This window comes from Hypanus sabinus, chromosome 4 (assembly GCF_030144855.1).
Source record: "Hypanus sabinus isolate sHypSab1 chromosome 4, sHypSab1.hap1, whole genome shotgun sequence".
Taxonomy (NCBI): Eukaryota; Metazoa; Chordata; class Chondrichthyes; order Myliobatiformes; family Dasyatidae; genus Hypanus; species Hypanus sabinus.
In genome coordinates, this window is record NC_082709.1 from 8,977,727 (window position 1) to 8,990,749 (window position 13,023).

Here is a 13,023-nt window from a genome sequence, read left to right on the forward strand (position 1 = left end):
ACAGTGCTAGATACAGGTTGTAAGCCTAGCACATGAACTTATGGGGTGAGCTCAGGTTTCAGTGTGTATATTAAGTTTTAAATGTTCATATGTTATTCAGAAAGGTAATTAAAAAGTATGAATCATGATTGTCTTTCTTTCCATTGCCAATTCTTATTGCACTTTGGAAATGTTGAATATCATAAAAGAACCTCTAAACACCATTTCATCCCTTCTCCCATCCAAAAAAAATGTCCTGAGACATGTCAATAGTGCCATAAAGACCATTCCTGTATGATTTGGTGCACCTCTAAAAAAACTTCTGGTTTAACATGGTGCTACTGAAGATGAACGACAGCTTACTGGTTGTTCATAAAACAAATAATGCAGCTAAATATGATATTAATAACATTTGTTATCCTAGCCTTCAATGCCATTCTTTATTCTATTATTAAAGTTAAATTCTTAAAGCTCAGGGTTAGATGGAATGTGCTTCCATTTTCCATTAGTCATATTGGTAATATTTAGGATATATTTGAATTGGATTTAAGTGTACTTTATTTTTTGAACAATGCTGAAAGTAGAAAATTTGCATAAATGTTGATCCTTGAATATTAAAAATATAATGTACTGCTAAGACTGAAAACAAAAGTCCTTCCCTGAAAAATAACTTTTCAAAATGTTGCTGGCTGTTTCCCTCTGCCGCTCTGGATGTTGGGACAGGAAATACAACATTATGGAAATAATATTTTGTAAACTAGTTAGTATTTACTTAAATATTTATCCTTTCTTTCTCAGGTAGTATAATTTTTAGATGATAAATATACCTTCTAAAATATATATAGGTTATATGTTAACAAATAGAACATTTTAATTGTGACCTGCGTAGGCATTTGAGGATCCATTGTCATATGATAAATGCTCTGTATCTAACAACACGTTATAATTTGGCAACTGGTGAAACGTGTCACGCACTCTCGAGATCTGGACATTCCTAAGTGCTGGCAAGAATTATCTCAATTTATTTCTACTGAACTTGTTCAGTGTAAACCATCTTCTTCTGAACATGAAACATTCTTTCAGCTGAGGATCTACACCAATATGCTCATCAAGTTGTCCATCAAAGGTACTGCTGTTTGTAATAGGCAATAGACAATAGGTGCAGGAGTAGGCCATTTGGCCCTTCAAGCCAGCACCGCCATTCACTGTGATGATGGCTGATCGTCCACAATCAGTACCCCGTTCCTGCCTTCTCCCCATATCCCTTGATCTTTAAGAGTTCTATCTAACTCTTTCTTGTGGAAACTAACCTCAGTCTTGCAAAAGGTGAACACTACCATCTTGTACTTCTCTCTTGATTATGATTTCTGTAGTTCACCCCTTTCCAGCCAATCACTTCAATTCCTTTGAATCTTCCTTCCATGGCCTTCAACCTCATGATTTCCCCTAATCATGCCTAGCTTATTTCTCCCGCCTCCCAAGACCCACAGGTCTGTTCCAGTAAATCTATTGATTTGGTTTCCTTCTCCCATGGAACTTTCTCTTCTCACCTTGATTCTGTTTTTCCACTTGTATCAATGACTTCTGACACTATCCAGACTTTGACAGCTTTTAGTGTACTGGCCCCGACTGGCTAATGTACACACAGGTATTCAGAACCTATACATTTTCATCCCACACTGGAAAGTCAGCCACTTCATCCATGAGCAGAGTCCTGACCAGTTCCACTCCTTCACCACTCTTTCCTAGTACTTGTTTTTGTGCTGAATGGCTTTGCCTTCAATACTAGTCACTTCTAAATCAAAGACGTAGTGATAGGTGTCGATGTGGAGTTAATCTTTGCGGATTGTGGAATGGGCCATTTTTTCATCTTACTAGGTCCTACTGCTGATAAGTGATTATAATGGTAGTATTTTTAGCTTTCAAAAGTTCCATCACATTTGTTGTCAATTTCTCCAAACTCTAGATGTCACTTGGTCCATTGATGACCTTTTCCTTCCCTTTTTCATTATCTGATTTCAATTTCAAGGGATAGATTGGCAAACAGTTTGCACTGCAAGTCTGCAGATTCCCACATTTCTTTGACTATTCTTCCCTCTTGGTTTCCACTCTATTGAAAATTTTCCATTGAGAAGGCAGGTGTTATGGGGTTGAGTGGGATCCAGGGTCAGCCATGATGGAATGGCAGAGCAGACTCGATGGGCTGAATGATCTAATTCTGTTCCTATATCTTAATGGTCTTCGTCGCTGAAGTTCAAAGTTACTTTGAACTTTGATTTCTAATTAAATAATTGACCTCTTCATACCACCCAATTGGTGTTTCTCTTGCACCTTGATTTTACATTCACCATGTTTAATATCTATTCCAGTGTCTTCATTTCTACTATTAACCCTCTCCTTGCATACAAATCAAATTAAGGTTCCCCTTATCATCCCCTTCTACCACCTCTCCCAACCTCTGGTGAGTGGAACAATCTGTTTTTTTCCAAAAGATCCAACAGGTTGCCAATATTGGGGACAAACCTCTTTCCCTGGGATGCCCTGATCTATTCTTCCTCATCCGCTGTAGAAATTCATCTGCTCGTGGATATTTTCCCACAGCTCCAGGAGCTAAAGCATCTCGCCTCTTTCCTCCCTCCATTCTGTTAATCAGGAATGCATATACTTCTATTCAAAGCATTTGTTCAGTTGTACATTCAGTTTAGTATATTGCATTCTGTGCTCATGATTTTGTGTTTGCATTGGAAATGACAAACCTAGATTAGGTGATTGCTTTGCAAAACACCAACTTGGGACTTTATATCACTCATCCTATTCCTACACCTCTCTGACTATATTCATGCAAAGTGCTTGAGAAATATCACTTCATCTTTCCATGGGCACTTCGCAGCCTTCAGGATCATCACTGAATTCGACCATTTCCAGTGGCCAGCCCTTCCATGTGTATCTTTCATTATACACAAGTTTTTGCCACCCTTTTTCATCACTACCATACTTCAGTCTCTCTGGATCTCCTCTCTGTCAGAGAACTTCCCTTTTGATCTTCTGATAACTTCAAACTTGCAGTCTTAGAGTTATACAACATGAAAACAGGTCCTTTAAGCAAGCCCATCCATACTGATCAAGATGTATTTTTGATCTGCCCATTGTCTGTACTTGGCTATATACCTCTATCCAGCAGTTCGCAATCTTTTTCATGCCATTGAGCCTTACCATTAACTGAGGGATCCATGGACCCCAGATAAGGTACCCCTGCTTTAATCCTTTCCTATCCATGTGCCTGTCCAAATTGTACAGGCACCTACCATTTCCTCTGGCAGCTTATTCCATACACCATCCCCTTCTTGTTCATCAGGTCCCCTCTTTAAATCTTTCCACTCTCATCTTAACCTTATACCCCTGAGTTTTGGGCTCCATTGCCCTTGGAAAAAGACTGTGACAAACCATCTTTCCTATGTGTAAATTATTTTTTTAAACCTCAGTGAGCTCACTGCTTGACCTCCTTTTGCTCCAGGGAAAATGACCCACCTACTCAGATTCTCCTATAATTCATCTCTTCGGTTCTGTGGAGTAAGGCAAGGATAGCCTGGGACAGTTGTAGTCAAGCAAGACCGGCAGAGACACTTCTGTTTAGACAAGGTGGTGTGTACTCAAGTCGAATGAGTGAGGCCTCAGTAATGAGACTTTTCCAGAAAGGTCTTCCTAAGACATAGCTTCCTACATTAAGGGGTGTCAGGGACGGATGAGAAGCATACTCAACAACTGAGGCTCTGTTTCTTTCACTAAACTTCAAAATGTCATTGCTGTCTTCTTGAAGTTTCAGTTGACTCTTAACACCTCTATTGGAGAATGCAATTGATCTTGCGAGTAAGGAATTCAAACATATTCAGTTTACAGATATCAATATCCACAACTGATAAGCCAATTCTGTATAAAAACAGCTGTTCAGGCTTCAGAACAGTGTGGGTGACAGGGACCCATGCCGTTCTCCTTGTGTACAAGTAAAATAAATGAATGCTTAAGTCTTAATGTGTGTGTTCTGGGCCTAGGTGTTTCAATTATTGTAATTATTTTATTATCAATGACAACAGTTCCAGCAACATTCCTGTAAATCTTTCCTGCACCCCCCTTGGCTTAAGCACATCCTTGCTTATAGTACGGCAGTCAGCACTGAAAAATATTCCAGACACAGTCTCAATATTGCTCTTCAGCTGTAACATGATGTCCCAACACCAGTCTGTGTTCTGTCTTATGAAGACAATGAACCTTCATTATCTTGTTTGCCTGTGTCACCACTTTCAGGGAACTATGTGCTTGTACCCCTTGATCTCTGTTCTGCAATGATTCTTGTCATTCAGCGTGTATGTCTTGCACTTGTTTCACTTCCTAAAATGTAACACTTATTTAAGTTAAATTGCTTCTGTCATTCCTGCTCCATTTTTGCAGTTGATTCAAATCCAATTGTAACCTTAGACGTCCTTCTCCACTGTCTACCACCCTACTAATATTGATGTCATCTATAAAATGAGTAATCATGCCACCAATGTTCTCACTCATGTATTTGTCAAACAACAGAGGACCCAGCATCAATCCTTGCATTCACAGGTAATCCCAGTAGTATCTACTGACTCCTACACCAAACCAAATTTATGTCCAGTTGGACACCACCTGAATCCCATTTGACCTAGCCTTCCAGACCAGCTTATGAGGTAGGACAGAGGGTGGGGGGAGGGATGGCGGTGTTGTTGATGAAGCAAGGAAGCTGCAGAAGGACTTCAAAAACTTGGACAAATTCGGAGGATGGGCAAAGAATAAAGGGTAGGGAAGTTTGATGGTGCACCTTGGTGAAAGAAACAAAGGCATAGACTATTTTCTAAGCAGGGAGAAAATCGTGAGTATCGTGCAGGATTCACTAATTGTTAATGTGTCAGGAACATCTGCTGGCTAGGCCTGTCTTGCTGGAATTTATAAGAATAAGCGAGGATCTCTTTGAAACCTATTGAGTATTGTAAGGCAGAGTGGATGTGGAGAGAATACTTCCTATGGGGGGGGAGTCTAGGACCAGATGGCACTGCCTCAGAATTGAAAGAGGTCCATTTAGAACAAAGATGAGGAGGATTTTTTTTAGTCAGATGGTGGTGAATGTCTGGAGCTGGCTGTCGTGTGAAGTCATTGGTTATAATTAAAATAGAGGTTGATCATTTCTTAATTAGTAAAGGTATGAAAGGTTTCAGTTAAAGGCAGATGAATAGGGTAGAGGGATTACTAAATCAGCCATGGTGGACCTTACTTTGGGCCAAATGGCCTAAATCTTGTCCTATGTCTTATGATCTCAAAGCCTTGCAAAAGTCATCTACTACCCTGCCGCCCTCAGTCATCTTGGCTACCACTTAAAACCTCAACCAATTCACAGGATCTGATTTTCTATGCATAAAGGAATTCTGACTATCCCTATTCAATACTTCCCTTTAAGATTCTGTTTTTCAGAATCCCACTAGTAACTTCCCTGCCACTGATGCTGGGCTCATCAGCCTTTAGTTCCATGATTTAACTAAAAAAATTTCTTAAATAAAACACAGCATTACGGTCTCCTGATATCTCAACCTTGTCTCCAAGGCCAATAATTTCTTTGTTTCCCACAGGATCATAGGATTTACTGTCTAGTTCCAAAGATTTATCCACCTTTTGCACCTCAAGATCACCAGCATCATCTTTTAAAGTGCCAGTACAGTCTAGTTCTGTGCAAAAGACCTAAGCACATATTTATAGCTAAGTTACCTAAGACTTTTGCACAGTACTGTAGTATTTTTATGTACTGTACAAAATCACATGATGTGAGTGATGATAAACCTGATTCTGATATGGGTCTCTATTGTGGACTGAGAGTGGGAAGGGGACAGGGAGAGGGGAATCATGGTTGGGAAAAGGGGAAGGGAGAGAGGAGGGAGTGGGAAGCACCAGAGAGACATGCTGGAATGATAAATAAACCAATTGCTTGGAATCAAATAACCTTGCCTGGTGTCTCAGGGCTTGGTGTGTCTGCACCTGTCTCATTTCCAGCTGGGCCGCACATAAGTGATTTCACTAATCCTTGGGGGACCTCTTCTCTTCCTTTACTTTTCATAAAGATTGGGATTTGCCTTTAACTTACTTGCCTTATGTGCCTTTTTGCTTCCCTAATTTCCTTTGGTGTGTTTCCATATCCCTTGTACACCTCAGGGGATTTGCTTGATCCTACCTGCCTCATCCTTTCACCTGACTAGAGCCTCAACATCCCTCCTCAGACAGGATTTCCTAATTCTTCCAGCCTTGCCCTTCATTCCAACAGGAACATTTTGCCCCTAAACTCTCCCTGCCTTTCACTTTTCAAAGGCTTCCAATTGTCAAATGTCACTTTAGCTGCTAACAGTCTCAGCAATCCAATCCGTGCAAGTTTCTGCATAATGCTGTCAAAATTAGCCTTGCCCAACTGTAGGATTTGTTTTAGTTCCAGCAAATAAAAATTGTCAATCTGAAACATTAATTTTGGCTCTTTTTTTCCACAGATGCTGCCTGACCTAAATAATTTCTGAAATCTCTGTTGCATTGTATTTGAACAGCTCATATTCAGACTTAAAAGTTGTTAATGAATGTCCATTTATTATTTAGGTCTTCTGTGTCTCTTGGACCATGGAGAAGAGTACACCTTTACCCTTCCTTGTGCTTATGCTCGTTCTATTTTAACCGTTCCTTGGGTAGAGCTGGGAGGGAAAGTTAATGTCAACTGCGCAAAGACTGGTTACTCTGCAGCTATAACATTTCACACAAAACCATTTTATGGTGGAAAACTTCACAGGTACAGTTATTCCTACTTATCAGCATCAGTAGTCTTAATGGTAACATTTACACTTGAACTTTGTATCCTGTAAAGGGAAATTGTACCCCAAATGCAGTCACAAAAAAACATGCTCATATTCTTTAAAAGTGATATATTGTATGAACATTGCAGATTATTTCCAGAAAAACAGCTTGAAGATCAGATCTGCAAAACTGGTTGGTGGAGATGTCAAACATGATTTTGAGGCCCTCCATTGGTCAGGATTGACCATAGATGATGAGTCCCAGCTGTCTATGTGACCCTCAAGCCAGTACACAAGTCCAAGCAGTGTGATTATGGAGAGCAAGCTGTTGCCCATGTAGCAGGCTCCCCCTCTCCAATCTAGAGTGGACATGTTGAGGTGGGGTCTAGTGTGTTAGAAAAGGTAATATTGAACTATTATTGAGAAAGCAGTCTGAAAGTAGGTGTGTGAGGGTTGTGTTAGAGTGGAAGTGCAGCAATGGAGCCAGAAGCAGGTTTTGGGCTAAGGGAAGGAAAAAAAAATTGCTACAAGATGTGTTGAAGAATAGAGTGGTTGATGAGCTAGATCAGTCCACAAGTTGTGAATGAGATGGTAATGAAGGCAAAATCAATCTGTATAAAGTTAATGTCCATTTGCATTCAGATTTGTGTTTTTACACCATGAGTTACAAACAGCAAACCACAACTGAAGCAGCAGTTCATGGTGTTCAGTTGCACATTTAATCATTGTCTCAGTATTTTGATTTGTTTTTGTATTAAAATCACAGCCATGCATCACGCAAGCAGGCTGTTCATCTCACGTTCCCATCAAATTGCTCCAGATTCTTAAGGCCCTCCGTTGGTCAGGGTTGACCACGATGTTGCACCTGAACTGTCAACCTAATATGCAAGCCACTATGCAAAATTCTGCCAATTGAGAACAGAGAACAGTACAGCATGCTACAGGCCCTTCAGCCCATGTTGTAGAATTCTATATAAGCCTACTGCACGATCAATCTAACCCTAAGCAGCCCATAACCTTCTATTTCTCTTATCTCTACGTGTCTATCCAATAGTATGCTGGCTGCCCACTCTATCTATGTCTCTTATAATCTTATACACTTCTATTCAGTCACATCTATCCAACACTCCAAAGAGGAAAACTCCAGCTTGTGTAACCTTGCACCACCAACAGAATCAACAAACTCATTCGTGAGGCCAGTGATGTTGTGGGGGTGGAACTGGACTCTCTGACAGTGGTGTCTGAAAAGAGGATGTTGTCCAAGTTGCATGCCATCTTGGACAATGTCTCCCATCCACTCCGTAATGTACTGGTTAGGCACAGGAGTACATTCAGCCAGAGACTCATTCCACTGAGATGTAACACTAAGCATCATAGGAAGTCATTCCTGCCTGTGGCCATCAAACTTTACAACTCCTCCCTCGGAGTGTCAGACACCCTGAACCAATAGGCTGATTCTGGACTTATTTCCACTTGGAATAATTTACTTGTTATTATTTAATTATTTATGGTTTTATATTGCTATATTTCTACACTATTCTTGGTTGGTGCGACTGTAACGAAACCCAATTTCCCTCAGGATCAAAAAGTATGTTTGTCTGTCTGTCTTTCATCATAAGGCATATCTCTGCACCCTCTATAAACCTTCCACATCCTTCCTATAATAGGGCGACCAGAACTGAACGCAGAAATCTAAGTATTTACTAACCAGAATATTAGGGAGCTGCAACATTACCTTTCAGCTTTTTAACTCAACTCCCCCATTTATTAAATGCCAATGCACCATATACCTTTATATCCACCCTATCTAATTAGTACAACAACTTTGAGGGACCTATAGATCTGAATTATGTTCCTCTACACTGCTAAGACTCTTTTGATTAACCTTGTATTCTGCCTTCAATTTTGAAGGCAAAAAACATCACTTCACTCTTTTCCATATTGAACACCATCTGCTACTTCTCTGTCCAACTGTTTCCTTTTTAGATTCTGTTTAATCTACAACCTTTGACACTATTCACAACACATCTAACCTTTGCATCATTTGCTTACTTATTAACGTTCCCTTCTACTTCCTCATCCAAGCCATTTATAAAAATCGCAAACATCACAAGTACCAGAACATAACTTTGTCAAACACCACTGGTGACCAACCTCCAGGCAGAATATGCTCAATCTAATTACCATGCTTTGCCTACCATGGGCAAGCCGATTCTGAATCCACACAGCTGAATTTCCATGGATCCTGTGCCTCATGACATTGTGGATGAGCCTAGCATGGAGAACCTTGTCAAATGCTGTACTGAAATCCACATTCACTGCTCTACCTTGATTAATCTGTTTTGATACCTCCTTGAAAGAGATCAGTTAGGTTCATGAGGTATGACCTGTCCCTCACAAAACCATGCTCACTTTCCTGAATAAAACTATGATTCTCCAAATGCTCATCAATCTTGTCCCTAAGGACCCTCTCCAGTGCCCACCACTGGCATAAAACTTGCTGGTCTGTTACATCTCAGGGCTATCCCTTTCATCTTTCTTGAACAGTGGAATATTTGCCATTCTTCCATCCTCTAGTACCACTCCAGTAGTTAAGGAAGATACAAAGATGAGCTTCAATGCTTCAGCCATCTCTTCCCTTGTTTTCCATCGTAACCAGAGGTTGTGCTGCACGTTGCCACCAATAACATGGGTAGTAAGAGGGAAGAGGTCCTACACATTGAGTTAAGGAATTTTGGGACAAGGCTGAAGAGCAGGATCTCCAGGGTAGTAATCTCTGGATTATTCCCAATATCATGTGCTGGTCAGGGCAGGAATGGGATGATTGTACAGATGAATGAGTGGCTGAGGAGGTAGCATTTCAGATTTCTAGATCTTTGGGGAAGGTATACCTGTACATAAAAGGATGTTTTACACCTGTACCCAAGAGGACGAATATCATTGAGGGTAGGTTTGCTAGAGCTGTTGGGGAGGATTTTAAACTAATTTGGCAGGGTGATGAGGCTAAGGATGGGCAGTTGATATACAAATTGATTCAGTGTATAGTGAAACTGTGAGAAAGGACAGGCAGGTGATAGGGCAAAATTGTAGTCAGTGGGATAAGGTAAAGTGTAACATGGGAGCAAAATCAAAAAGCAAGATGAACACAAGACTGCAGGTGTTATATTTGAATGCATGTATCACATGGAATAAGGTAGATAATCTTGTAACGCAGTTAGGGATTGGCACATAAGATATTATTGGTATCACTGCATTGTGGCTGAAAGAACATTATATTTGGGTGTTTAACATCCAATAATACATATTGTATTGAAAGGGCAGGCAGGTAGACCGAGGAGATGGGGGGTCTCTGTTAAGAAATGAAATCAAATCCATAAAAACAGGTGACATAGGATTGGAAGTCGTAGAACCTTTGTGAGTAGAGATAAGAAACTGCAAGGGTAAAAAGATGGGCCCTTGGACAGTTGTCAGGATGTAGGATGTAAATTTCAATGGGGAATAGAAAAGGGGTAAATTTCAATATGCAGGTCCATTGGGAAAATCAGCTTGGTGTGGGATCCCAAGAGAGGGAATTTGTAGAATGCCTGTGAGATGGCTTTTTTAGCGCAGCTTTTGGTTGAGGCCACTAGTGGAAAAGCAATTCTGGATTGGGTGTTGTGTAATGGACAGGATTTGATTAAGGAGCTCACGGTAAAGGAACCCTTAAGAGGCAGTGCTCATAATACGATCGAATTTATTATTACTGTTAAGGGAATTACAGAGGCATCAGAGAGGAGCTGGCCAAAGTTGATTGGAAGAGAACTCTAGCAGGAATAATGTTAGGACTGCAATAGCTAGGGTTTCTGGGGGCAGTTGGAGGGTGCAGGATATTTACATATCAAAGATGAAGTATTGTAAAGGAAGGATGATATGAAGTGTTCTAAAGGTAGGATGTGCCTGACAAGGGAAGTCAAAGTCAGCAGAAAAGCAAAGGAGAAGAGCATATAATCGAGCAAAAATTAGTAGGACGTTAGGTGATTGGGAAACTTTTAAAAACCAACAGGAGGCAACTAAAAAAGCCATAAAGAAGGTGAAGATTAAATATGGAGATAAGCTAGCCAGTAATATAAAGGAGGATAACAATAATTTTTCAGATCTGTAAAGAGTAAAAGAGACAAGAGTGAATAATGGGCTGCTGCAACATGACACTGCAGTGGTACTAATGGGGAACAAAGATATGGTGGATGAACTTAATATTCTGCATCAGTCTTTGTTGTGGAAGATGCAAGCAGAAAGCCAGAAATGTGAGAGTGATCGTGGACAGAAGTGAATGTAGTTCTGATTACTAAAGAGAAAGTGCTTGCGAAGCTGAAGAGTCAGAAAGGAGAATAGTCACTTGGGGGACTCAGAGTTCTGAAAAAAAAAGCTCTGAAAGAATTCTAGTATAGAAGGAATAAAGGCATAGACTATTTTCTAAATGGAGAGGAAATTCAGTGGTGCAAAAGAGACTTGAAAGTCCTTGTACAGGATTCCTTAAAGGTTAACTTGTAGGTTTACTTCGTGGTATGGAAGACAAATGCAATGTTAGCATTCCTTTCTAGAGGACTAGAATATAAGAGCCTGAGAATGGAGGGATGTTGGTTTAGAATGGAGATGAGGAGGATTTTTTTTTTCCCACAGGGCAGTGAATCTGTGAAATTCATTGCCATGGACAGCTGTGGAGACCATGCCTTGAAGTATATTTAAAACAGAGGTTGGTAGGTTCTTGGTTGGTTGGGGCATTAAAGGTTGTAGGGAGAAGACAGGAGAATGAGGTTGATAGGGATAATAAATCAGCCATGATGGAATGGTGGAGCAGACTCAATGGCCATGTGGTCTAATTCTCCTCCTATGTCTTTTGATCTTACTGTAACCTGGGTTGCACCCTGTCCAGCCTGGGGAGTTATTCCTCCTGTTTTTTTTCAGAATTTCTAGCTCTACCTTTCTTAACCTCAACATTCTCTAACACATTAGCTCGTTCTACGCTGTATTCACATGTCACATTCCCTCAACTAAGTTAAAACTGTTGCAGAGTTTATTTAAGACTTCACCTACCTCCTCTACTTGCAGGCACGTGTCCTTCTTTATCCCTCAGCTGTTGTGATCCTCTTGTTCTTCACAAACTTGTAGAGCATTTTGGAGTTCTCCTTAATGCTACTAGCCAAGTCCTTCTCATGTCTCTTTCTAGCTCTCATGCCCTCCACGCTGTCCTGGCCCACGTGGAAAATAGTGCCTCATACGCCTGGATTTTGTTTATCGACTTCAGTTTAGCATTTAATAGAATTGTCCCTCAGAAACTGGAGGGTAAACTGTCCAAAATGGATCTCAACACTTCTCTCTGAAATTGGATTGTGGATTTCTTGACGGAAAGACCCCAGTCAGTCTTTGTGTCAAAACGAAGGTTCTATCACGTTGAGCACCAGCACCCCCCAGAGCTGCATGCTCAGTGCTCTGCTGTTCATGCTGCTAACATGTGACTGTACTGCTAGATTCATTTCCAACCAAATGAAGTTCGCTGTTGACCTAACAGTGCTTGGCCTCATCTGTAATGATGATAAGGCTGCATTTAGAGAGGAGGTAGAGTGGTTGATAGAATAGGGTGAGCTTGACACCTGAGTCTCAATATGGACAAGACCAAGCAGATGATTGTAGACTCTAGGAAGGTGCAGATTGATTACTCCTTACTGCATGTATACAGCTCCTCCGTGGAGAGAGAGAGTGCCAGGTTTCTAGGAACGATCTCTCAACACCATGTCCTTAGTCGAGAAAGCACAGCAGCATCTCCACTTCCTGAGGACATTGAGATGAATGAGCCCCTCCCCCCCCATTTCCAATTTTTACAGGATCACTGTTGAGAGTGTCCTGACCAGCTGCATCACCATCTGGTACAGGAGTTGGAAGTCATCTAAGCAGAAGGCCCTACAAATTATTGTGAGAATGGTTGAAGAAGTCCATCAGGGTGTCTCTTCAAACCATCTGAGATGCTTACCAGGAGAGCTGCCTATGCTCGACCCTTAACCTTGTCAGTGATCACTCGCATCTGTCCAACAACCTCTTTGAACCCCTGCCATCAGGTAGGAGGTACCGTAGTTTTAGGACAAGAGCTGTTAAGATGGGGAGCAGCTTCTGCACCTAGGCCATGAGATTACTGAACTCCCAGCTACCAACCAGGTCTTGTCACATATGA

The 13,023-nt window shown here is 41.0% G+C and overlaps 1 protein-coding gene across 2 annotated transcripts in view; it reads left to right on the top strand.

The window, feature by feature from the left end:
• osbpl11 (oxysterol binding protein-like 11) overlaps positions 1–13,023 on the top strand; it is a 133,865-nt gene that overhangs the window by 111,526 nt on the left and 9,316 nt on the right. For both annotated transcript variants that reach the window (XM_059966357.1, XM_059966358.1), the window contains one exon: positions 6,628–6,814. In XM_059966357.1, coding sequence (XP_059822340.1) covers positions 6,628–6,814 — 187 coding nt within the window. The remainder of the gene's footprint in view (positions 1–6,627; positions 6,815–13,023) is intronic.